This window comes from Zosterops lateralis (genome assembly GCF_965231275.1).
Source record: "Zosterops lateralis genome assembly, chromosome: 12".
Lineage (NCBI taxonomy): Eukaryota > Metazoa > Chordata > Aves > Passeriformes > Zosteropidae > Zosterops > Zosterops lateralis.
The window spans coordinates 454,916-481,926 of NC_139772.1; the positions used below are offsets into that span (position 1 = coordinate 454,916).

General features: G+C 51.0%; 1 protein-coding gene across 2 annotated transcripts in view; it reads right to left on the bottom strand.

Moving 5' to 3' along the window:
* Positions 1-27,011, bottom strand: part of ZFHX3 (zinc finger homeobox 3) — a gene marked incomplete at its 5' end in the record, with an annotated part of 79,481 nt that overhangs the window by 32,140 nt on the left and 20,330 nt on the right. For both annotated transcript variants that reach the window (XM_083870506.1, XM_083870507.1), the window contains one exon: positions 19,335-19,566. In XM_083870506.1, coding sequence (XP_083726632.1) covers positions 19,335-19,566 — 232 coding nt within the window. The remainder of the gene's footprint in view (positions 1-19,334; positions 19,567-27,011) is intronic.

Sequence of the window (27,011 nt, forward strand, 5' to 3'; positions counted from 1 at the left end):
CATCCACACGGGTTTTAAATCCTGCCAGGGATGGGGACTCCAGCACTGCCCTGGTAGCCTGTGCCAGGGCTGGACAGCCCTTACCAAGAAGGAATTTTCCCAATACACAACCTAAACCTCCCCTGGCACAACTTGAGGCCGTTTTCCCTTATCTTGTCACTTGTTCTTGGGAGAAGAGCACTGCAGGCCCTCAGCAGACTGTGCCAGTAGAGCAAGAGATGCTTTGTGCTCACTGGGAATATAGGCTCACTTCAGAAAAACTGTGGAGATCCACAAACAAAACCAGTGCCAATGCCAAGCTGAAGTTAATAGCCAACTTTAGCAACTTCACAGCAAGGTACATCTTGAGAACACTGTAACTATAACAAAAATGAGCTATAATTAATTCATGCTTAGCCTTAGGGGCTGAATATGCACAGGAGAGCTCCCAACAACCTTAACCCATCATCTTCACAAACCACACTTAAATGAAACACTAAAATGTCCTCTTTCTGTTTAGTTTTTTTTTAAATATACAACTCCTACTCAGTTCTCCCTCTCCATGGTATTGCTCCAAGGAAAAGTAAATTAATGTCTTGCTGACCCTCTTTCCTCCCCCTCCCCAACTGTTTCGAGTTCTTTCAAACTCAGCTAAAAACTTGGGAGAGCCATAATTGCAGTGCCCTGGTTTATGGACAATTAAAATATCCCAGCAGCCTGTTGTATCACAAGTTCCCAACACAGACATGGGGCAGTGGACGGGAGTGCTGGGGCTGCTCCAGGGCAGGGGACCTCAGAGTAGGGGTTGAGCATGCCCAGGAGCCCTGAGAAGGACAGGGCAAACACACCCAGCAGGCTGGATGTTGGTACTACTACAAGGGCAATACCTGTGCAGGTTCAAAAGGGAGAAAAATTGGCCTGGTAGAGCTGCAGTACCAAAGTTTTTGGTGTGAATGGTCTCACTTCACTGCAGAAGAATGCAGGCCATGGCAGTCAGGCCCCTTGAAGACAGAGCCCCAGTTCCAAGTGCTGTCAGTCAACAGCCCGTGGATCTTCCCTCCCACACCATCACCCCTCTGCCAGCACCCTCAGAGCTCCCCCACACCAAACACCACCTGGGCTGGGGCAGAACAGCGGGCAGGTAACACAGGTGAGCTCTTGCATGTGCCACAAACACCTGCTGAGGAGAACAGGGACGGGGGACACCCCAGGGCTCTGCAGCCACAGAGATGTCCTTGCTTGAGGGGTCCCACATCACCCTGCATGGCAGAGATGCCACAGCCTGGCCTGGGCTGTTCCTCCCCGGGTTTGGGTTAGTGGCACTGGCAAAACGTCACTAATTGCTTTTCCCCTTGTACTAACGAGCTTTCAGCAGCAGTGACTTCAGCTTCCTGGAGCCAACAGCCCCTTTTTCTCCACTCTCTTGGCTTTGGGTAATTGAAAGCGACTGCAATTTCAGCACTGGCTCTCCAGCACTCAGCTGCACCGGGAGGTCAGGGAATGTCAAGTGAAGCCTTTCCACTCACCTCCCCACTGCTGCACTCACAGAGGCAGCCTGTCCACGGCCTCAGAACAGGCAAAATTACAGGGGCTGTGAGCAGCCAGGGGAACCCAGCACAGCCCCAGTGCAGCAGGGACAGGGCTGCCCACTGTGGCCCTGCACCACAACGAGCTGCAGAGCCCTGCTGACCCCGGAATTATTTTTTTTTTCCTTTCAATTTAAACCAGCAGATGGGTTTCTTTTCAAGGAAATTATATCTTCATTCTTATTTCTTTTGCAGCATCACAAACCCCTTTCCCCTGTGATGCCCATGTCTCCTGACACACACCAGGGAAGGATCTTCCACTTGTCATCAGATCTCAGGCAACAACAGAGAATGGCTGCTCCAGCTCCCAAGTGAAACACAGAGGATCAAGGGAAAGGGAAGAGCACAGAGCAGCTCTCAGTGAGGCACATGAGGCTCCTGATGGCTCTCCAGCTGCCAGCCTGTGGCCAAGCAGGGAGAGAGCACCAGGTGGGCCACACCAGCAGACTGGGTGGACAGAACCTTTCAGCCTGGCTCCTTCCCACTAACAAGGGCACATCAGGTGCTCTGGGGACTGGATCCACTCCTGGAACCTGGAGCAGGACGCACGCACAGGTGGTGACTCCAGCAGAGGCCTGTGATAAGAATTTATTTCTCTCAATTACAGGCGCTTGTCCCCAGCCTCAGTTCATCAGCACAGCTCAGGCGAGTCAATGAAAGCCCTGTAACACACTAATCAGATGCACAGAGACTTCCTGGAGCTGCCGGCTGCTCCGAAAATAAGTGGCAACTTTGGGATGTGGGTTTCCAGCCCTGCCCTCTCTCTGCTCCCTGTGCTCTGTCTCTGGCCAGGCCAGAGGTGGTTCCCCTGCTGGGGCTGAGGCATTGCCTTGTGCTGCACACGTGTGGAGGGGCAGGGAACACAGTGCCTGCCCATATCCTTTATCTCCAGGCCCACAGGAATCCTTCTGTGCCAGAAGCTTCCAGGGATGAGTTATATATTTTCAGATTAAATTTTTGGGGTTTTGCTTGAGTTTGATAAAAAATATTTGTTCCTTTCAGCCCAAAACCATTCTGAAATAATGGTGAATGTCCTGAGCAGACAGAGAAGGGTCTAAATACCACCCTCACAGAGCAAATGAAAGATGAAAGTGCCAGGGAAAAATCACTGCCGAGTTCCCTTCTGGTGTCCTCAGAAAAACAGTGCCTTTGCCTTTGGAAACCTCTATTGAAAGTGTCAGGCTGCACGGGGCAGGTGTGGAGGGAGGGCTGTGTGCCCAGGACAGGGTGATGCCCCCTGCTCTCCGGGATGCCTCTGGGCTGTTGCCATTAGGTTTAAAATAAGCACACAAACAGCCCATCCCCTCCTTCCCCGGCCAAAGGGAGCCACAGGAAAAGGCTGGGAGCTCCAGGCTGTGCCCCCAGTCTGGCACAAACCTTCCCTGCCCCAGCACCTCCACAGCCTTCACCAAACTCTGCCAGCACGAACCTCTGAGGCACGGGGACACTCTCCCTGCAGCCTGCTCGAGAGAGCATCGATCCAACACACACTTGGTGCCTTCAAAGTTGTTTATGATCAATATGCAAATTGCCCATGGCATCGATCTGGTATTAATTTTCAATTAGGGAATCCACAAGGGGTCTCCCAGGGTCAATATCCAACAATCCAAGGTAACTCCACAGTGGAGCCTGTGGGACTGATGCTGCCCAGGGCTTGGGGCTGCCCCTGCACCTCCTGTCCTGATCCCTATGGACAGTCCTGATGCCACAGTGGTGCTGGCACTTGGGGAAAGCCCCTGGCAAGTGGGTTTAGGCAGCAGCCTTCAACCTGCACGCTGTGTTAGCTGGTTAACATGGTTACTGGTACTGGTGGTGTGGGAAAGCCCAGTGCAGGGCTGTGCACAGCAGCAGCTGAGCTCAGTGGTGGGTCGGGGGGTTCCAGCAGCTTCCCAGGGACAGAGCAAGAACCCAAACGCTGCCTTAAACATGGAACACAAGTTATGGAAACTTGTGCATCTCCAAAAACATAGAAGAAGTGGGAAAGGTGCCCGTGTGTTACACAAAGGTCCCAAAAAGCGAAAGAAATAATTGAAAGTGCCTTGAAAATCTAGAGAAGCATGCCCCTTCCCAGCAATGTGACCTATCCTACCAGCCACCCTCCCAGCTCCCTCACTTTAGGAGGCCCAGAGTGAGCTAGCTGTTGTTCCAAGTCCTGTGGTCCCACTGGAGAGGGGATGTCCCCTCCACACTGGGAAGGTGATGTCCCCTCCCCACCAGGGAGGTGACAGGGGAGGTGATGTCCCCGTGCACCAGCCTGTGCCCACCCACGGCTCCACCACTCACTGTGCTAACCAGCACATTAGCTACCCAGGCTAATTGGTTTATGGATAACATTAATTACCATGTTGCTCATTAATGGATGAAATCTTTATTGGTTCCATTGATCAGCGGGACTTGTTAGCCGGCCTCCTAACCAATGGCGGATGTAACAAGCTCTCTTATTGGCATATCAATTAATGCAATCAATTTCTGGCCAGCGGCTGCCATTCGCTTCCCTGCTTGTTAGACTGGGGGAGACAGAGTCATGTCAAGTAAGCATTTATTTAAAGGGTTCCTAATTCTTCTTGAGCTGACTTCCCAGCAGGCTTTCTGCCACACAAGGGTTTTCTGCCTCCAGAGACCTTCCCCTCTCCTCCCCTGCAGAATCAGATCTATGACAGTCCCTGCAAACAGAATCATTTCTGTGAAAATATTTATCGAGTCTGGCGAGTAGGAACAGCCACAGCCAGAGGTATGGGATTGACAAGTCAGGCTGTGCAGCTATCCTGATTTAACACACTGGGGAGATTGGCAGGAGCACAAACCTGCTCCCAAGGACAGACGGGCTCACCAGCCATGCCACAAAGCCTTCCTGCACATGGATTAATGCTAATCAGTTCCCCAAATTAGCATGATTTTGTCAGGGAACAACAAGCCCTGAACACTTCTGCCCTATCCCACCTCCCAGAGCAAACCCAGACCATGTCATATGAGGATGCACCCACATCTCAGCTGGTGCTTGCAGCCACTTCCTCTGGCTCAGCCTGGAAAAGGAGAGCAGGATCACACTGCTCATGGGAGGAATTAGCTGGAAAACCCATGGAGAAATGCCACAGGCTTATGTGAGGCTGACAGTGCTGGCAGACCAGTCCTGCTTTCCTGGGGAGGGTGGCACAGGGGATGGCCCAATGAACAGCACAGAGCTGGTCGTGGTATGATGAAGACTGAGAGATCTGAGCCATTTTCCCCCATGAGCAAGAAGGGGCTTGCAGGTAACTGGACAGGAGGCCAGTGATGCCCACAAGGAGTAAGAGCCTCTGTTCTGATTCCCTGATGTCTGCTCTGTTTTCTTTTGGGGCATTGGCCAGAGTATGTTCACAAGGAGCTCAAACCCCATCCTATTGGGCTGAGGTTTCCCTGCTGGCAAGAGGCCCCACGTACCCACAGCAATTCCTCCTGGCCTGATCCCCACTCCGGATCTCCACCCAAGTGATGGTGTAGGAAGGATCTTCCCCACCAAATACAATAATAAATCAAACTTTATCAGAGCAGAACCATAAATCTGTGAGGACTCCAATAATTTCTAGCCATGGGAATAACACCACAAAAGTACTTTTTAAACTAATTACTCAGATTCTGAAGTGCTGCCCTAATGAGCCCTCCTTCTGCCCAGAACTTGCTAAGAGAAAAAAAAATCTACCTTCAGTACAGTAATTACTGCTTTCCCCTTCAAACTTCTAACTGGAGATCAATGCTGCATTTTAAGACTCATTGATTTACAATTAGCCTGGCTTTCCTGCTAAAGTGTTTTTAAAGCAGAGTTTACTTTTATTTTATTTTGAAATCTCAAAGATCTGGTTCTTAGATTTTACATCCTCGTGAGAGGTGTGCTGGGAGCTCATAGGGAGGCAGGCACACATTGGAACAAGAAAAGAAAACAGGCTTTGTTAGGCTGAGATTAGAAATAAGAGACCGAAATATTTAAGGGATAAACATGAAAAAGAAGAAAGAGGAAAAGAAACAAAGCCAGAGGAAAGGAAGAAAAAAGGGAACAATAAGAAATGTAATTGCAAAGAGACGTAAAAATAAACTGCAGGCTAAGGAAGGAGAGTCACTGCTGGGTGGCTTGGAGCTCTCACTGCTCTGTTGTTCATCAGCATCCTCAGGAAACTCAGCAGCAGCTTTGTGCATCTCTGCAAAACAAAGCCCTGGTTAAAAGCAGAGCGTGGCGGGGCGGCGCTTGCGCAGCCCTGGCTGCTGTGCAACCTGTCCCGTGAGGAGAGCACCAGGAAGTGGAGCCATTAACAATTCCATGCTGATTGCTCCAAACGTGTTTTCTCTATGCCATAAAGATAATAGCCTCACAGATACATCTGCCTGCTCTCTCCCGCCTCCTCCCACCCCAACATCATCCCTTTGGCCTCCCCTGCCCTGGACTCCCAGAGCTGAAGCAGCTGCACACGGGGACCCAGAGAGGCTGGGGGCTCTCCACACCTTGGAGATGCTTCAGACCCCAGCAGAGACAGCTCTGGCCAGCAGGGCCTGGGCTCAGAGGCCTCCAGAGGCTCTGCCAAGCTTTGCTGCTCCAGGAGGCTACGACCATTTCCAGAGCATCGTAGCATTGCTTGGTTCTGACTCATTTTTGTGCCATTTCTGCAGGAAATGAGCTACATTGGACGAACAAGTTCAGCCTTTGCCTCCTACTTCTCCCTTCAAACCCAACATTAGGAAGGTCTTCCAGGATTTGCATGAGTAGAGACCCAACTGGAGATAGCTACAGGAGCTGGGAGGCAAAGGGAACCACTGGCAAGGGTTTCCACTTGTGGGGCCACCACAGCAGTGCAGCCTGCCCTTCTCTTGTGCTCTCACACATTTTGTTCTTTACTACTGTGGGGTCCCAGGTGCCCGTGGCAGATGATGATCCTGGAGTGATGAAAGTAAAGCAAGAAAATAGGGAAGCATCTCTCCTTTTTGTGCTGCATTTTAGAGAAAGCTGCTTAGCCCCATTTCAAAGACTAATATGAAAAAAGTGCAATTAAATCCTCGAAAAACTGACAGATCAGCAAAACAAAACCACCCCGAGGAGAGCACGATTGAGCCTCATTAAGGAAGAGTTCAGTCTGTTTTTAAAACCTTTCTTAACATTTAGCTGGTACCGCTCAGCAGCCGCCACTCCCAACGCGCCTGGTGCAATTAGTGTCAGAACGGAAAGGAAAAAATCAGCCTAGGAAACAGGAATTAAAGCACCAGATCCAGGCGAGAGAAAAAGGTCTGGCTGTAGTGAAACCACCCAAATTTGGTTCCCTCCTCGGGGTCTGTGGCAGGACTCAGCCCTGCTCCATGCACACACACACCACACACACACACACACGTGCTACTTACAGGGCACGGCGTTGGGGCAAACCTGGGCTGTGCAATCCCCGTGCCCAGCCCCTCCCTGTCCCCAAACACTCTGCATGGCAGTCACATCCCTGGCGAGGGCAGGTTTATGACAGATGGACAGTAAATTACACTGACCTCAACAGCAATTACAGCCACTGCCTTGGACAATGAGGAAATGGAGACACAGGGACAAATGCTGTGCTGTCCTGGCCAGACCCTGTGCAGGCGGGGCGTGCGGGGCTGACTAACCCCACGGCCCCAAACAGGACCCGGCACAGCCAGAGCTGCTCTTCTGCAGTGGGGGTGGGGATGAAACGCATGGGAGATAGAAAAGATGGCAGAGAGATGAAGCCATTTTATTAAATCAGGCAAATTCTAATTTATTCTGGGGAGATGGAGGAGAGAAAATGGATTCATTCTCAGCATGCACACTCCGTATCATCTGATCCAATCCTCACTGCCTCGCCAGAGGGGGAGGGGGCCTCGGCCGGCTGCACTGCTCCCACAGCCGGAGAGAAGGATTGAAAAATAGGATGATTCTCCTTTCGGATTGTACAGCAGGCACGGGGGAAAAGGCTTTTCCTGGGAGCACGAGGCGCCAAGCCCTGCTGTCAGCCGTGCCTGGGTTTGGGGGTTTGCCCCTTGGGGAGGTCCAGGCCCACCACAGCACACACACCATGCAGGAAAAGGGGGCAGAGACACGTGGGAGGAACATCCTGCAGGGATCCTGCACACTGCCATTCCTGGTGTTCACCCCAGCATGCACCCTCACGGCTGGCAGGGTGATCACCATCATTCTTCATCAGTGAGAGACACTGGAATCAAAGTGCCATGTCAGCAGCACTGAGGAGGCTGCTGGGACCTCAGGTACCCATGGGCTCACACACTAGTGCAGAGCAGCACCATAACACACTGCACCACTGAGCACCACGGAACACCACTGCCGTATGTGACCATGGGCACTGCTCATGCTGCAGCCAGCACAGTCCTTCCAGGTCTCAGCAGAACTCGGGAGCTGAGGAGCCCAGCAGATGCAGCCAGGCTGGAAGCCAGGAGTGAGGGCATCCCTTGTGGTGGGATGGCTCAGGATATCTGAAATGACAGGCAGAACCCAAGGGTTGCCATGGGCTCTTGTGCTGGGTAAGGTGGGTTGTGACAGGTGGGGACACCTTGTGCAGAGATGTTTCCAAGGCAAGTTGATTTCCAAGCTCTGTGTTTGCTGGGTAAGTGTGATGGGCACAGCTGCCTGACATGCAGAGTGAAGCCAAAGAAATTCCTCAAGAGAATGCTCAAGAGAATGAAGTTACTGAACAGCACTGCACAGTTTTGGAACAGGGACAGAATGAAAATGCAGAGGTTTGGTTAAAGAGCACTGAGGAAAAGCAACAAGAGCTCCTGCTGCAGAGGAGAGCCATCTCTGGGGTTCATGGGCCAGCCATCCTACCAAAGGAACAGACACCTGCACTCCCTTGCTGTCTGCACAGAGGGCAAGGGCACTTTGGGATGGACATGGACAGTGCCAGTGCACCTGGAGAGAGAGGAAGGTGAGATGATGCTGCACAAAGCTCCACAGGCACCAAGGTACCTCCCATTTCAGAATTAACCAGAGGAAAATGGGAACAATGCATAATTAATTACCAGTGGCCAAATAAGTCCAGGAAAACAAACAGGACCTTGGGTGAATGAGAAGAATGCCAACCCTGGCCAGGGCAGAATGCCTTGGGCCTCACTGTCCTGTGCAGAAATCATTCCAGTTATGCTTGCAATGATTAAATGAACTTTTAATACAATATCCTTCTGAAAATACTCCCCTGCAGGAGCCCCCCTCCCTAAAACCATCAACACTTATCCCAGCTCAGACTGGGGCCTTGGGAGAGCAGCTTTGCAGGAGGGAAAAGGCCAAGAGCCTGGGGAGAGGGGCCAAGGCGCAGCACCTGGAGCACAAATTCCAAACAGGAGAAATTCCTGTTTTGCATCCAACTCCAGCACGGGCAGTGAAGCTGATTTTATGACTTATTTATTTATTTCGTCTTTGATGAACAGAAGGTTAATATAAGAACAACTCCTTGGCAAACCTTTAAGGGTAATTCAAGCGACACTGATGTGAATCAATGTTCCCTTTGTGAACGCATTACTTGGCAGAAACTGGCTTTTTGTAACCCCCTTAAACCTAGCTGGCAAAACAAAAAGAGAAAAAAAAAACGTCCTTCAAACAAAAGGATGAGGTGAAAATAAAGAGAGAGTCGACTGCACTTTATTCTCTTTCACAGAAGCAAATGGATTTGGTGCTTTTTATACATTAATCAATCAATATCACTGACTGTACATCAGCGGCGTAGCCAAGTTATGAATGACCTTTCTGGCAAAGAGGACATTTTAATGCTCATAAGACTGCTCATAGCTTAGCAACTTTCCGAATTTATGCCTGCATGATTACCCCTCGGAGGCAGGCGCCCGTGAGCGCCGCACTGGATGTGACAAGGTTAGTCCTTGCCAATCTGTGCAGGAGGAAGGGCTGCTGCCCCGCACGGCGCCCGGGCTCTCCTGGCCGTGAACGGGTGGTCTCCTGGCCTGACAGGTCCTCGGGAGCAGGAGGAGACCAGCAGGCCCCTGACCCTGCCAGACAACACAAAACAAACCACGAGCGACCCTCCACGCCACACACACGCAGAGGGAGAACAGGAGGAGCCAGGGTGGAGGTGCTGTGGAAGGGAGAGGTGGCTGCGCCAGTGAAGTGGAACGGCTGGCGCTGAGCACGGCTGGCAAAGGCCAAATTAATCCCATTGTTTGGCCACAAAGGAGGCAGCAAAGTAGCAGTGGAGGCCAAGGAACAATTCCAAACACTCAGCCCTAATTCAACCTTCATCACCATGAAAGGGGGATGGAAAAGGCCAGAATGCTTCAGCTGAACTGGTAACCAAATGCAAGAGCCATTCCCAGAGAAGGTGCAGCAGTGTCTGCACACGGGAACACAGAGATGGGAAATCACACTGGGCTGTGCCCCTGGGGTGCCCTAACCCTGACCCTGGGGAGTGATGGCAAGGGCCATGCAGGGCCCCAGAGGCACATCCCAGGGCAACACTGGGATTTAGGGGTTTGGGGCCCCAGGCTGTGCAGGTAGGGCACTGAGTGGGGATGTCCAGGGTGCTCCGTGTGGAGAGGCAGCACATCCCTGCAGGGCAGAGGAAACCTGCGCCTGACACGCTGACAGGGGAGAACGCACCTGTGGAGAACAGAACCAAAAAAACCAAACCACTGCTGTTTATTTACATGAATGAAAAGCCTGAAAAGGGGTAGGAGGAAATACAGTGAAGGAGAGGGCTCAGGCTCTTTGAGCTGAAGGGGCCTTCACAGGAGCATCCAAGTGAAGGTTCAGTAGAGTCAGACCAGCACTGCTTGTCTCACTCACCACTCCTGGAAGGACTGACAAGGAAAAGGGAAAAAAATGCAAATTGGAAGCAAATACAGATAATAATTTCTCATACAGCTCCCAATTAACCTTTGGAACTTGTGGCCTCAAGAAATCAAAATATATGGCAAAGGCATCAAGATGTGCAACTCAGAAAAGCAAACTGAGTATTTGGAAGAAAAAGAAATGCTCTTGCTTAAGGGCATGAACTGAATTTTAGTAGGAACAAGGATAAGACCTTGATTTGGGTAGGTTATTATTTGTTTATGGGTCCCCAGATTTCCCTCTGAAGCAGTCAGAGCAGGCAGGGCACTGCTGCTGACAGGCACGTTATTAGCCAATCTCAGAGTTTTAGTGGAAAAATAAATGCATGTGGTAGCTCCTTCCCAGGCAGTTCTGAGGATGTTAATGTCATCACCAGAGGATCAATAGGCCCCGCAGAAGGCACAGGAAGCAAGTGCATACCAGAAGTACAGGCAAACAGGGGACCAGAGCAGGGACACAGGAGAGTGGTCCAACATGCACACCACAGCAGTGGGAATGCTGGAGTGGGCCAGGCCAGGGGTCACTGCCAGCCTGAGCCAGCTGCTGCAAAACCTTGTTTCACAAATCATCCCCCTGGCAATGTATGGAATCTCATTTTGCCTATGGCTCGTACAGAAAAAAAGGAATCTAATTCAGAACTCAAGCTGTGTACCTCTTGCAATTAAATGCATAATCTACAGATCAGAAGTGGAGGAGAGCATTTCCTATTCTCGTAACATCTCCTCTGAACAAAGGTCTCAAAGCACTTTTTCATTTTGGGCAGTGCATTGGACTTGCATGGCAAGGTTTGGGTAACAGGGGGGCTCCTCCTCCAGTCCTGCCAGGTAAAGACCATGTGCTCCTGCAGCAGAATGAACTGTGAGAGAACCACAGCAGGGACAAGGCAGGAGCAACAGGAAAGGAGCTGATGCCCTGAAAGGATATTCCCTGAAGAGGGGAAGGTGCAAGGACATTCTCTTACAGTGCTGAGCACGACCCTGCAGACTTGTATCAGCTTTTATTATAAACAAATGGATCTTTTGCACAGGACAATGAAGCCTGTAACTCCAAATGGGCATGTTCAGTGGCAGCAGGCTTCAAACTCACCTTCCAAACAGGAAGGCACATTCTGCTCCAGGTCTCACCCTGCTCCACTGCTTACTTACAAACCAGTCAAACATCCTTGCTGCCTCCCAACACAAAGCCTGTGCCCAGCTGAACACGACTGACCTTTCCTTTCTGCCAGTGTCCCCAGCAAGGGTATGACTGGGCATGTCAGCAGGGAAAAAAGGTACTGAGGTACCATTAGAACTCTGTTCAGAGCTTCAGACTCAGAACTCCCCCTGCTCATGTCAACAGTGGAACAAGAGAAGAGACTCCAAACTAATACACTAAGAACAGCACAGCAGCCAGGCAATTCTTTCAACTCATGAACCTGGGAATACAGGAGGAGGCATGTTCATTCCAAAGATATTTAATTTGAAGCCCAGTACCACAGCATGGGAGAAAACAGAAGGGCAGCAATGGCTGCAAGAGTCAGACCCGTGGGAAGATGCTGGATATGAGCTGCTGCAACACAGTCTATGAGAGAAACATGATAAATCAGGGCTAGAAGAGGAGGAACAGTTGCTGGAGCAGGTGTCTAAGGTTTTGGAGGGTTTCATTTTCTTCATGTCACCAGAAGATTAAAGAAGGGCTTTGGGTCAGACACAGCACCTGAGCAGGATGAGTCTGGGACAGAAGCAGCTTGGCTACACTTCAGGAGGTGAGTTTGCTGATTTACCCCTCACAGGGAGACACCTTCAGTCTTTAACCTGCCCCACTGCAACAACCACTTCCAAGTCCTCAGGAGAAGAGTTCCCTGTTCTAAATCTGTGCAGGAGAAAGGGGAAAAGAGAAGCAGGGAGGAGAAGCAGAAGGTGCAGTGGGCATCATGGGCACTGACAGCAGAACTTCAGGGACAGAGGACCAAGAGACAGAGATGCCATTCTTGAGTTTCAAGGGAAATGGAGCTTAGGGAGACACTGAGTCTGACAGGTGGGCTTCAGTCTGGCTCTGGAGTTTGCTTGAATATGGAGAAAAAAGCAGAGAAGAGGGACCGGGAGCCTCACAGTGTTACACTGCAGCATCTGGTGATACTTCCTCCTTTACTTTTCCTAAGTGGAAAGGGCTTTAAGATGCAGTTGAACAAGAAAAACATTCTAGAACAAGTCAGCTGTCAGAGCTTCCTCTCTTTCTGCTTAATGAAAGCCATGCTCTGCCCAGGACAAGTGTCTGAGACTCTGCCAGGGCTGGGTGCTGCTGTGCCTGCCCAGCCCGGCTGCTCCTCCTGTTTCATTAACCAGATGCTGGAGGGTTGGGGGAGGTTTCTGTCACTGCCCCCCTTCACCAGGGGCACAGGAAAAAAGTCACAACCAACTTTAATAAAAACAAAATTAAAATGATTAAACCTTTCATATCCTTTTGAGATTATCTCTTTGCTGCTGGTTGGTCAAAGCGGAGCTAAGGCACAACTGCTCTTGACTTTAAACTCAAACCTGCCCCCCCAAACAAAAACAAAGGAAATCTTCCTCTGCCAGATATTAAAGAGAACCAACTTTATCCCTGCCTTCTGTGCAGCCAGACCTTATAAGCCCCACGGTGTCCCAAATGGAAAAGGACAGAGAGATGCTGCTGGGATGGGAACGGGGTTCTCCAAAATTTAGGTGGGAGAAAGGATGCAGAGAAGGAACAGATAGAAATTATGTTAAGGGCAATATCAGGAAAGAAAAGACCCCTAAAAGTTTCTCAAACTGCTGGATTCTCCTGATGTCCTCAGGCCTTCTGAAGGAGCCAGCTGAGTGCAGCCACTCTGATCCATGGGTGCCAGAAACACCTTTGCTGGATTTCAGTGACCATTAAAGCAGAGTGAAACTAAAGCAGAACCAAAAGCTTCCCCCTATCTCTCTGCCTGGCCATGGAGGAGAGACTGTCATCAGCCCAGCCTTGGGATGGCCCCTGGTGGAGAGACCCTGCCAGAAATACTGCAACTGTTGGGAACTTGCTGGAAAGGTAAAAGGTCCTGAAGCCATGCAATCCATAAAAAAATGAAAAAATTCCAAGATTCAGCAGAACAACAAAGGGGAAGGCAACAAACTGTCCTCTAAATGAACACATGTGACACAAGATCTTGGAAAACAAGAGATAATCCTGCATGTGGGGGTAGTTGGTGGGGTTGGCAGCGAGATCAGAACTGCTGCAGTAAAGGGAACTGCAAGTTCAATCAGCCCAATATGCACACTGCCCAGGGCTGTTTGCCTCTGCTGCCAGGCCACATATGCTGTGCACCACGGGTGAATGTTTTCTCAAACCAGGACAATCCCTGTCTCACTCCCTATGTCTGAGGAGATGACAGGAAGGGATTTCCATGCCAAGAGCTGCCTCCCAGCCCTGCTGCAGGACACAGCCCCAGGAGCTGAGTTCACATAACCCCAGTGCCCCGTGACCCTGCTGGCCCAGCTCTGACCATGCACATACTGATGCTTTGGCTGCATCTGCATGCAGCACTTTGGACACAAAGCTGAGCAGGCTGCTGCCCTCGGGGGTTACAGAGCACACACTGGGAAAAGGCAGTATCAGGTTTTGGAGAGTAAGAGGTAAAAAGCCCAAGAGATGGATGAAGCTGGGCAGCACTTGGTGTTTGCACACAGGAGCTTGGGCTGTAACCTGGGTTGGCTGATTATTAAATGTGTCAATCAAGGACAAGCCTGGAAATTACTTCCCCAGCCCTCTGCAAGGGCCACACATTTCAGACATGTAACTGCAGCATCATCACCAGAGCCAGAGCTGCAGAGTGGTTTTGACTGGCAGATGCTCTGGCAAGGGCTCTGTGTGCTCTTTTCCTGCAGGCACCATACAGGTCATCTGCTTTGCTAAGTTTTTAATTGCTGTGTGAAATCGAGTCCCATTGAAAACTGGAGAGAGATTACAAAACAAACTGGTGATTTCTTTCCAAGAACCTCCATTACCCCCAGCAGAAGTTGGAGACCAACAGGCATCATTAAGAGTGACCACACTGTCTTTAATGGAGACCAAGTAGAGGACATCAGATCACACTAGATTTATTTTAAGTAGGGGGGAAATGTAGTTTGTCACTACCAACTTTCACTTCAAAAGTCTTGAAGTTCTCCTGGAAGCAGAGAGTCTGCTCTCATGAAAAATCCTCTTCAAAGGCACATCTCACACCCCTGCTGTAACAAACTCCATGAATAATTACTCCATGCTCGATGACGGTGAAGGAAAAATGCCTTGCATGGTTGCCCACTCTTCAGGGTGGGAAAATAACCCAATGGTTCCCTCCAGGAGGTTTTAGTGGAAGATCCCCTCTCCTTTTCTCCACCATTTGCTTCATTTTACAGATGGGCTGGTCACAATTCCCAGTCCAGGAAATGGCCACTGAGGGAAGAGAGAGCTGTAGAGCCTGGACAGTAGAGGGGGGAACCAGCAGTGCCTCGGTCTCGAGGAAGCAGGTGAGGTATCAGGGCATGCTGCAGGACTGCCAAGTCTGGAACTGACCAGGCTGGCATCCAGCCTCCCTTCTGCTTGAGAGAAACTCTGCATTTGAGAAAACCTCACACTGCAAACCACCCCCTGACCAAACAGGCTCCCGGGCACAGGGGACCTGCTCCTGTGCCCCTGATGGTGATGCCTTCACCCCCCTGGGGCAGCCACAGAGCCTGTGACAGGGAGGAGCACAGCCTGGCTCAGGGCACAGAGGGGCAGCAGCCAGAGGAGCACCCTGCTGCCTGCAGGTGACACAGGCAGAGTCAGGCTGAGGTGTGATTCTGCGATTCTGGGGTTGGCAACTACTGTTTTTAAACCACGTGGGGTTTCCTCATCTGAGCACTGCTTTGGCTGTGCTGTAGCTCTGTTTACATACTTGGTTTCATTAAAGATTCACATCCCGATTTCAGTCTGCAGCTCCCAGCCCTTCAAAAGGTCAAACACTGAAACACAAGGGAGAGGTAGACAAACAGGGCACCTCTGCCTGTGGGGCAGAGGGAGGGGGAAAGCAGGGGCTCTGATGCATGCCCCCTGCCCGAGGAGCCAGCTTTCCAGGGGTTCTCAGAGCAGAGTTTGGCAGTGACAGTATTCCTCAAAATAACTGTAATCCACCTGTTCGGAGCAGGGAGGCTGGCCAGTGCCCTGCTGTGGGCTGGCAGAGGGAGCTGCAGCAAGGCTGGGCAGAGGTGACATCCCCACCAGGACAAAGGGGCTGTTCACAGCATCTGGTGTCCAGCAAGAGCTGCCAGAACGTCACCCTGCTCCTCCTGCAAGGGCCCCAGCAAGACTCCTGTGCTGGAAGGAGAGGATTGCCAAGGATTGCTGTGACAGGGACTGTCCTCTGCAGAGTGGGGAGAGGCTGGTGCAGGCAAGGAGCAGGGACACCTGAGGGACACCTAAAGGATGCCTGTCCCACACAGTGGGGAGAGTGGGCAAAGCCTTCTGCTCCTCCCACAGGAAGACACCATGGAAAGGGAGAGCACAGATGGAAAACAGGAGGAGTCAAGAGAAACAGGTAAAAAAGGAGGAAACACATCAAGTGTGACCAGCACTCACCCAGGGGGACATGGGCTGAACAGTGGGGGCCCAACAGCTTCACCTGGGTGGGTGGCACATGGAGAGGAACACGATGGGGAGAGCAGGGCACCATGTGCTGGACACAGAGCAGAAATCCTGCTCTGACCAACGACCCCATGCACGGGTGCCCAGACTGGGGAGAGGGGTGTGGGGCTTGATGCCTTCTGGGATGAAAGAAAAACTTCCAAAGTCAGAATGAAAATTCGATGCAGGTTGTTTCACATTTGTTTCTGTCATTACCTAATGAGCTGTAAGTGCATTCATCCAACGTCTTGAGAACGTTTTGGTTTTTATTATGGTCACTCTTTCTTCACTTTTTTCTTCTCTAAACCCCCATCATTAAAAATCAATTAGCTTATGGGTAACATTACATAGATGCTGCTGCAGCAAGGGGCTGCCATCTGCAGTGGCAGCAGCCCAGATACCACAGCAAGAGATGTCCAAAAATACCCTGAGAGGACAATATCCCCTTCCCTGAAGCTGTGTTCTCTCTGATCAACAAACCAGCTGAACTTCCAGCCGCCCCCCCTCATCTCCTGCATAATGAGCACACTTCCCAAAGCAAGCAGGAAAGTTCAATTGTCTTTAATTATCCAGTTCAAGGAGGATTGGGTTTCCTGCCTGATGTCCATATAATTTCCCTGCCAACAACTTCATCATCCCTTTACTGGAAGTGGAGGGCAGATCCTAAAGCTCTTCCCCAAAAGACAGTCAGTTTTTGGGGAGAGCTGAGGGGCTGGCACAGGCAGGGACAAAGGTCCCCATGTCCCCAGAGCGGCTGCTCAGGCTGCCTGTGCTTCTGCAGGGTGGGAGGGAGTGAGTTGCAACTAATGTGCAATCAAGAACCATCACAATTACAAATGTAAATGAACAGGCAATTGGCACTGACCTTTGCAGATTGTTAGAGGACTAATTAAGGTGTGATCAGAGCTCTCTTCCAACAGATTGAGATGCATCCACACAAGCAAATATCTACTCACCGTCTCCAGACAGCACTGCTTTCTCCTACATGCCTGCACACAGCAGCAATAGGTACACACAGAGTAGGAACACACAGAGTAGGTACACACAGCATTCCCCCCAGCACCTGAGCTCTGTGCACAGCAATGGGATGGAGCAGGAGGGGAATGGGGCGACTCCACTGTGCCACACGAGGCCACAGGACACAACAGGCCACTGCAGTTGGACTGCAGCAAAGCAACAAAGAAGTCCCTGTCCCTTTGTGCCCCAGCAGACATGTGTCACAGACCACAGGAGTGTCATGGACAAGTGTCTGTCAGGGTGTCTGAGCCTGATATCTAATACCACAGAGATGCCTTATCAAAAGGCAGCGGGGAAAAGTCCACCCAGTGGTCAGAAAACAACAATAAAAACCTTGATGGGGACACAGGAGAGACCCTGTTAGAGAGCAGGAGGAGACACAGGGTACAGACTCACACTGTCCCTGTGCCCCACAGCTGAGTGTTCCCACACTGGGGGGATATACCAGGATCAGAATGAGTGGGAGATGGCAGCACCTCCTTCTCCCCTTGGGGTTACAGCAGCTTCTCATCCAAACCTGATCCCATCCCTGCAGGGATGCCTGGCCCAGCTGGTGTCCCACTTCCACCAGCTCAACAATGGGCTGGAGGAGTGTTTGAAATTAAGTATCTCACCTTAAAGTGACTTGACCCAAGATACTCCCTTTGTTTTCTCCAGCCTTATTCTTGCTTGTATTCATAACCTTTGAAATAAAGTATGATCAAGAAATTGTGGCTTGTTTGCTGTCAGTTTTTGCTGAAGAACCAACAAGCTTGAAGGAAATGAAAATATTTGTAAATCGAGCTTTCCTTTCAGTGACTTGTCAGGAGTTTTACTGCAAAAATATTACATTTTTTAAAATGGTCACCAAACCGTTTTCCCTCCCAGACAGTCAGCTCCTGCTCTCCCAGTACCTGCCATGTCCTAATCTGGGCGGCCGGACAGCAAAGATAAGGTTTGTACAGTAAAAGACAAGGCAAACAGAAATTTCTAGAGTAAACAAGGTTTTCAAGGTTGTTCTGTCTATCACAAAGGGCACGGATGGTTTCCCCCCTCTGCTCATTTTGCATTTAAGCAGCTCACAACCCAGAGCCCTGCCCAAAGAAACCCTGTGAACTGGGAATGTTCTCCTACGGCAGAGCCATAGCACAGGGGCTGCTGGAGCTGCTGTCCCCCGGGGTGCTGTGGCTGCCACCACATTCTCACTGTCACCGTGACCTTTGGGAAGCCTGTTCCGTGCTCTCCACTCCGCTGGGCCACCAAGGTCACACGCTGGGCACTTTATTCCACGAGACTGAATTTAACTCTTAATGAAAAATCTCCTGTCTCACTCTTGGGGTGTTCTGGGTTTATTTCAGAACCTCATTACTCACAGGCATAACAGCAATGGGACCCAGATGTGAATTCAAGGGACATTTCTGAAAACCCCACGTGTTCTCTCTCAGCTGCTGCTGCTGTCCCTTCTCAACCCTTTCAGCCAAGAACACCTTCCTTGTCTCCATGTGCATTCACTGCAGAATGCCAGTTCCCCAGAGTGGCTATTTGTAGGATTTACCCATTTTCACAGCACTCACAGAGAAAACTCCTGCTTGAAGGATTGTGAAGGCTTTTGCTGGCACACCCCATCTCCAGCACCACTGCACACTGACAGCACACAAACCAATTGACCTAGATGATTCTCCTCCTCCTTCCAAAGAGGGCTTCAGGAGACCTGGGTTTTTCAGAACATTAAAAACATCTCCACCCTTTACGTGACTGAACAACGTACCATCTCTGCTCCATCCAGCCTAACTGCCCCTTTTAGGTACACTAGGCTCTTGCTGGCTTCACAGCTGCAATCCCTATCTGTGTGAGCAAATTTCATGCAAGGTCTTCATTTCATTTACCTTATCAAGAGGAGACATGGAAAACAGACATAGAAAACTCACACGTCCTGCCCACCCCTTTAGCCCAGCTCCCCCTCCCAATCCAGAGTGGCTGGAGTACCAGAAATCAGTGCCAAGCTGGCACAGCTTATGCTGGTGCTCAGGGCATCACTTGACTCATTGCAAAGCATCTGCTGGTACACTGGTTTGTTGACTTATCCAGATATCATAGTATCTCTAGATGCTCATAACAATATTCCAGGGTTTAAGACACCAATCTGAACCAACACACACACTTCAACATCCCAAACCGCACTTCAGGCAAGTGGGGTTCCTGTAAGGTATTACTGACACACTGTGCCACCCCACAGCGGGGAAGAGACACAGGAACATCACCAAGTCTGTCACCAAACAGCACAGGGGTCTGGTGCCACTCGCCCAGCCCTGCCCGGCCCAGGCAGCAGCACTCACCGGCCTCGGCAGCTGGACACTTGCGGATGGTGAAGATCTGCCCCAGGTCCTCCTCCTCCTCAGGAAGACCCTTCTGGAGGCGCTGCAGCTTCCGTAGGCTCTCGCTCCGCTGGTGTTTCATGGAGCGCACGTGCTGGATGAGGTTCAGCTTGGCCTTGGTGGAGTAGTTACACAGAACACAGTGGTAGTAGCAGCTTTCACCTTCCACCCCGCTCTCGTGGTGCTGCAGATGCTGTGGGGAACAAAGCAAGGGGATGTCAATGTCCTTTATCACCCCCAGTCTCCTGGGTTAGTCCACTGTAAATTGCCAAAAGCCACAGGAATTAGTTAAGGAGCCATATTTTGACACAGATGCAGTGAGACAACGCCTGTTTGTTCCCAAGGTATTACACGCTCTCCTGCTGAAGAGCATGAAAACCAAAACACACCAAAACGGGCACAAAGCACACATGGACACAGGCAACATCATCCCCCTCAGCGAGGGAAAGCACCAGACCCTGCAGTAACACTGCTCACAACCCACTCAGGGCTCATTCCTTCACACTCAAAGCTTGTCCTGGGAGGGGATCCAACTGCATAGCAAACTTAAAATTAAATTGGGTAAATTCTCACAGAAAACTAGGAAGAGTAAAACCAAAGCAACCCTAGAACATGACAAAGTCGTTAGATAGAGAGGTCTTGGACACAGTGTATGGAAGCAGAGTGCACAGCCATCCTGTCCATCACCCAGCTCTCCCCTCCCTGGCACCCAGGTTTTACTCCCCTGGATCAGGAAGGAAGGAGCAGCCTGGCCTGTAATGTGTCTGTGACAGAGACCTGGGCTGAAATGCCAATGGTGAACATGCCATGGGTACCACTGTGAGAGACCAGCACCTGAAAAAACCTGTCCCCTCCCGAGCTGTGTGGTCACAGCCAACACAGCTAATTCTGGATTATCATACCACAATTATTTGGCAAAACCCATCAATCCCCTGGTACAGAGGTCTGTGCCTCTGGGGAAACAAGCAGCCATTTCCTGTCACGGATCCCACAGACATGGAAATTATTTCTTAGAAGCAGAGGGAAGAATTCACCCTGCACAGCCACGCTGGCTGCCACGGCACAGCTGCTGCCCCTTCCCCTTGGGCACCAGGAGGTCACAGGAACTTTCCCAATTCCACAGCATGGGTGTGTCACTAGTTGAGAAAAAATAAATACCGAGGTGAAACAACATGAGATCCCTCAGTGAAGGCCTCTGGTGTTTCCAACCCACACCAAGCAGTTCGATTGTGCAATACTCCCTGCCAGCTCCTGATATGCAGCCCCGAGACCTCCTTGAGTCTTTGTGTCATCTCATGCAACTCTATCCCCACCATGCACTTGGCCCAAGGCACAACTACAGTGATTTGGACATGATCTTGAGGTTTGTCAATCAAAAATATTGCCTACGTGCAGCCAGGACCTTCTGGTAAAAAATTCTGATGCTTATTATCTCAGTTACAGCTGAGATAAGATTAAAGACACATATTACCCAGCGCTGTGTGCCTTGCTCACACGGAGGAAGGAGAGCCCTCTGAGTCTAGGAATGATTAAAAATAGGATATGAGCTGATGCTGAGGCTTCTGATTGGAAGAGCGAGGAAAGAGAATAAATGTATTCTAGATCTGGCTAATTAGACTAGCCTCTTTTGGGATCACGATGTATTTAATTAAATTCACTGTAATATTTGAAGAATCCACGAGGGCACTAATCCCACTGGTGCCCTCAAAAGATTTTTTGCTGTTTTCCCTTATAAGAACTTCTTCCTCATCTCATTTCTATTGTTTGCATGCGTTACCCTCTTCCTGAGCCAGAAAAAGACGAATGGCTTAAGGCAGGAAAGGTCAGCGGGCCCGTCACTGGAGCTGTGAGCCCACCCCAGACAGGCCAGCCTGGCTGTGCCCTGACCCTGCCACAGCCTCCTGCCCTGCTGCAGGCCAGGCTCTGGCTCCAGCAGCCCCGTCCCCATCCCAAACCCTGTGCTGAGCTGGGGAAGTGCCCACGGGCTCAGCCGCAGCTTCTGCACCGAGCCAGGGAAAACCCCAGAGAGCAATTAGAGAGAAATCCGGTCACGGGTTCAAGGAAATATTAAGGACATGGTCTCTGTGGAACCAGAGGCACAGTCTGCGCTGCTCTCATTTAAAAGGGGGTTTTAGGAAAACATTTGTTTTAAACGGTTTAATAAATGTGTCTTATTTTATGCTCTTCTCTTGCTTCCTCTCAAACATCTCCTGTGCCGGGGTCAGCCTCACCTGCCTGTCACGTTGGAGGGGTCACAGGTGCCACCAAGCCCAGCCTGGGCACAGCATCCCATGCACCTGATTCAACCCATCCTCCAGTGGAGGAAAGGAGCAGTTCAAAGAAAGAGGACATGAGGGCTGAGCCAGTCCAAGCTGAGAGCTGCTGGAGGCAATGTAATGTTGTCCAAGTACATGTAGTTATTGCCCATCACACTGTTAAACTTCCCCCTTGTGAGAATTTATCTGTATCACAGGAAACAAATTCAAAATACTAAACCAGAACCTTGTTAGAAGACAAATCAACTTGAAAATCAAAAGAATATATTGTTCCAAGGAAAACCAACCAACTTCTGTCAGAAAACATCGATTTCTGTGAGTCTGAGGGGGTGTTTGCCCCCTCCCTCTCCACAATAGGAAACTTCCAACATCTGGTTCTTCACGCATGGCATGCAAAATATTGATCAGGGTGAGTCAAAGCTACTCTTTAAATCAGAAACAGAGAGAGGAACGCTCTGATGGAAACCATACGGCTGACGAGTGCAGCAGCTGCCCGGGGGACACGGGTGTTCCTGTGTGTAACCCACTGCAGCCCAACACCGCGGGCTGCCAGCACCCATCCCCACCAACCCACCCTCACCAACCCACCAACCCGCCTGTCTGCGGGCAGGGAGCTCTGTGCTCACAGTGACTGCACAGGAGGGTCCTGCCCAGAGCCCTCGGCCCCCTCCTCTGCCCCAGCTCGGTGCCACCAGCCCTGCAGTGTCCCCCAGTCCTGCCACCAGCCCTCAGTGTCCCCCAGCTCGGTGCCACCAGCCCTCAGTGTCCCCCAGCCCTGCCCTGACCCCACAGGGTGGCCAGGCTGGTCCCACCACACCACCAGACCGACTGCCCACCCATCACTCTCCAGCATCTGCCCCAAAACTGTTTTCTTCTGCCAAGTAGTAAATGCTTACAGGATAGGACTATGGAAATCTGATTTTTAAACAAAGTAAGGAATGATGATACAGTCAGTTCTTGTTTCTCTCCCTCCATCCTTCACATACCCCAAACTCTTGTTTATTTTACCATCTCCCCTTTCCCCACCCTATGCTGCCTCACCCACAGTACTTCACAATAATCATGGAATTGAACATGACACCGTATCACCCTGCCTGAGTGCAGACAGCCCCCCTCAGCCCATGCCACACACCACACAATGTTCCCTGGAGCTAAGACTCCAGTACACAGGACTGAGACTCAGAGTTGCTGCCCTTACACAGGTAACAAACTCTCCTGAACACCTCTGTAGCTGTTCCTGCAGTTCATATTCACCATCTGATTTCTAAGCTTTTCTGCATCTTATAAATTTAAAAAAATATTTTAAATTTTAAAAGATGTTAAACTGCTATCTGCTCAAAATCTCTCCCGCACAAAGTTTATTCAGCCATGGTGCAATGAACCTGATTCCAGTGATGACAGGACACAACCCCCCTGAAGCACTGCCAGGGGCACCAGGGGCTTCTCCAATCCCTCTGTGCCATGTTAAACAGCTCAGCTGCTGTTCTGGGGGACATCTGACCTGTAACCTCAACCCACCAGAGAGATGCGACAACTCTTTGAACTACCTCATGCTTTGGACATTTATTACTCAATAGAAAAGGGCCCAGTTCCTATGCAGTTTTAACTGGCCCAAAGTTTACCCTTTGGAGGGCTCTGAATGCTGCTCAGGACAAGCCCACACTCACAGCACCAGGAACCCCTCAATCTTTGGTTTGCACTGTGAGGGGCAACACCCCATCACCACACCCAGGAGGTGTCCATGCTACAAAAGCAGCAGAACATGTGAGAAAACTCTCTCCAGACTCGAGGATGGCCCCTTCTTCTGCAGCTTTGACGGGACAAGCAGCAGCAGAAACTCTGCCAGTGCCTCAAGGACAGGCAGATGGTGGTCCCCAGCTGCCCTGCGAGATCCCCTGCACATGCCGGGGTCTCTCCGGGCAGGAGAAGCAGATGAGGTAACAGGACTGGGGGCCAGAACCCAAAGTGGGAAAATAAGCTCATAAAGGCTACACAGCAGCACACCAGCAGGAACAAAAGGAATGATGTTCCTCCCTCTGGCTGTGACAGGGCCCCGGCTGCAGCCCTGCAGAGCCTCAGCTGACAGCACTCCAGGGCTGTGCACAGCCCGGCTCCCCGCCCTCCTGCCTGCACAAACATCCTCTTCCTCACCACTCTGACCACTCTGTACGGCCAGGTGCTGTGTGGGTCACTGACACACAGTCTGCAGAAACCTCCTCCACACCACTTCCGAGCACTCTCACATCACAGGCCACCCTGCCATCAAAACAAAGGCCACTCCACTACCCGGATCTTCTTGAAAAAGAAGTTGTCAGACTTCAACATCTTTGGCAGAGCTTTTCTCCACATGTAACACTTTTCCTACCACTGAACTCGGCACCCAGCTCTGTTAGGATGGGTAAAGCTGGCAGTGATTTCAAAGAACTGACAGATGCAAGTGGGGAGGAAGGAGCCAAAAGTCTCCTGGAAGGTCACAAAAGCTGTGGAATGAAGCAGCACCACAGAAGTGCACTGAGCTGGCTTTCCCCTACAAGCACCAATGTCTGAGCAGCCCCAGTGATCAGAACCAGCACACGGAACCAGGGAGTTCCTCTGTATTTACTCAGAGAGGCTCAGGAGCTACTGGAACCACTTCAGCCCTGCCAGCAGATCTGCAGCGCAGGAGAATACCCAGGGACTGACTCTTCCTCGGGGTGAGGTCAGACAGGGGTAATTAGTCACAGGCTTGGTAGAAAACACTTCAGGTGCCAGTGAGGACTGTCTCTCCCTGGGGAGGGACAGGAGGTGACCCTTACAGCGGAGCTGGAGCGGGGCTATGGGTCACCACAGAAAGGGACCCGACCCTGCTGCAGACCTCAGAGCCCTCTGAGCATCTCCTGGCCCCCGCGTGCCTCTGATGTGCTGCACGAGATAAATCACACAGCCCTGCAAGAGAAGAATCTGAATTTTTAATGAAAGTCATGTGGATGCAGCTGTCTGATCCTGGTCTGTTCCAAGTACTCCATAAAAGTCAGGGCTGGCCAATCCATCTTGCTCTCCTTTCACACCTGCAGCCCCAGCTGGAATTTCCTGGAGCCGGGAGCGGCCGCAGCGCGCAGTGGGACACGCTGGCTGCGCTCTGGGGAGAGACAGCTGCAGTGCCAAGTGTTCCCCCTTCCTCCTGGAGGGGGGAAAATTGATTCTGCATCCAGCAGGTTCAAAAGCTGAACTTCTGCTCTTTCATATATCCAACATCCTGAATTGTTTACAGCTTCCAAAGGAGCAGTGTTACAAGCCCTTCCCTCCTCCAGCCTCCGTGCATCACTCCTCCGTGCTGCAGTGCCAGTGGTGGGGTTCAGGGTCATTTGCCCTGAGTTTCTTCAGCTCAGCTTGTAGTAACTGCTCTCTGATCCTGATCTTTCTTACCCACAGGCAGGAAATGTAGCACTCCCTCCTGCCATAGAGGCTGAGGTATGAATCTAAGCCCCCAAACCATATGGAAAGGCCTAAGAACAGCCACAACTGTCCCCATTAACAGCCCATCCCTACACCCCACCATATCTGTATTTTCTGAGCCCTCCAGCCCTGCCTGGCAATAAGTGCAACAGATGCTCTCCTTGTTAGCCACGGGGCTGGTGCTAGCCATGCTGCAACGTTTTGGGTTTCCCTACAAACCCAAAAGCAACCCAGCAAATGGGGTTTGCTCCACCAGCCCTTGAAGTCTCATTAAAAGCCAAATATTGCTCAGTCTAAGGATGGAGAGCTCAGGATGGATTTTACTGAACGTTAAATCAACCAGCAAGCATAGCCAGCAAACTCTGTGGCACTTTAACTTTAAATAATGCAATAATTATTGAATTTCCTTTTTATAACTGAAGTGCTGGAATGTAAACAATGGGGCTGTAATTGCAGGAAGGGGGGATCAATAGAGGCAATCGTTTTCAGCCATGTTAATTGTAAATACAATTGCTCCAAGATGTCAGCCTCGTTCTTCTCGCTCCCAGAATCATCCTAACGGATGACAGAGTCCAACTTTCCCATTACAGCTGTTCGTTCCTTTAAGAGGTTCTCAATCAGGTCTGATCAATCTGTCAAGATAATGCATAGAGTAAGTAAGACTCTTCCAAACACAAGCTCCCAATCAATAGCCCGGACCTGCTTAATGAGGAGGGGCTAAAGCCCAGGGGGAGGCACAGTCCCAGCTCCTGCTTGACTCCAGCAGCCAACTTCTTTGCAGGGTCTTGGAGCAGCTCCTAACAAGGACATTGTTTATGTTGCCCATGATGAGCAGCATCCCTGCACACCCACAGTCCCATGGGGTCCGTGGACAGAGAACAACAGAGGTTAACAGAAAGCAAGTGCCAAGAAAGGTTGAACTTGTAATCACATCCCCCACGCCTTTTTAATTGTGCAACAGACCTGCAAGCACCAATTAATCATTCCTGGGAGGAGGTGCCTGAAGATGCAAAGCTGTATGGGGACAGCTGACAGCCAAGAGCTTCACTAAGACTCCTCCTGTGGAAGACTTTCTTCCCATGTCCTGGGGAAGGACAAAGTCCATGGGGGAGCCAGCACTGGCCCAGTTAGGCCAGCCAATCCTCCCAGTGCAGGGGAAACAGAGTGGGAGGCTGGCTGAAGACCTCTCGAGGGAGGGAGGAGATGCCAAGGGAGGTGAGGGACCAGCCAGAGGTGCTGCTCTGCAGCTGCAGTCCCCAACTCCATAGCACAGGTATCCCCTGCACAGCTGGGTCACTGTACACCTGCTGAGCAGCCCAGAGAGAGGGAAAGCAACAGGCCTGACCATACCTGGGCACTCTCCTACAGCATCCAACTTTCTCTTCTCCCACAACTGCTCTGCAAAGTCTTGCCAGCACAGGGAATCCACTCTTGGGCAACTGCAACTTCAGCTGCAGAGAATGTTCCAGATCCCCAAAATCTCCCCCGGGAGACAGAGGCACAAGTGCTGCTGTACATGGAGATGCACACAGGAGTGTGAGTATCGATCCCACTAATTAGAGTGCTAAAACCAAAGCACCAGGAGAGTACATTTCCTATCAGCTGCCCTGTAAAGTGCTGCCCTCAACCCTGCACGCTGCTCCTGCCTGGCTGTGGCTCCACCACAGGGCCCACGACAGCCCTGCAAGGGCACCTCTGCTGCTCACCTGTGCACCTGTGACCAACAGCAACCAGCAAACCTCACACAAAGTGACCCCTCCCACGAACAGTCAGGATGTGAGGGATGTCACCCAGAGCCAGCCTCACCCAGAGCTCCTGTGGAGCAGCACAGAGCTTGGGAATGGTTGAACTCCTCTTGCAACTGAACCAAAGCCCAGACTAGGGACATTCTGATCCTCAGGAAAGCATACTTTTGTCACTTCATATT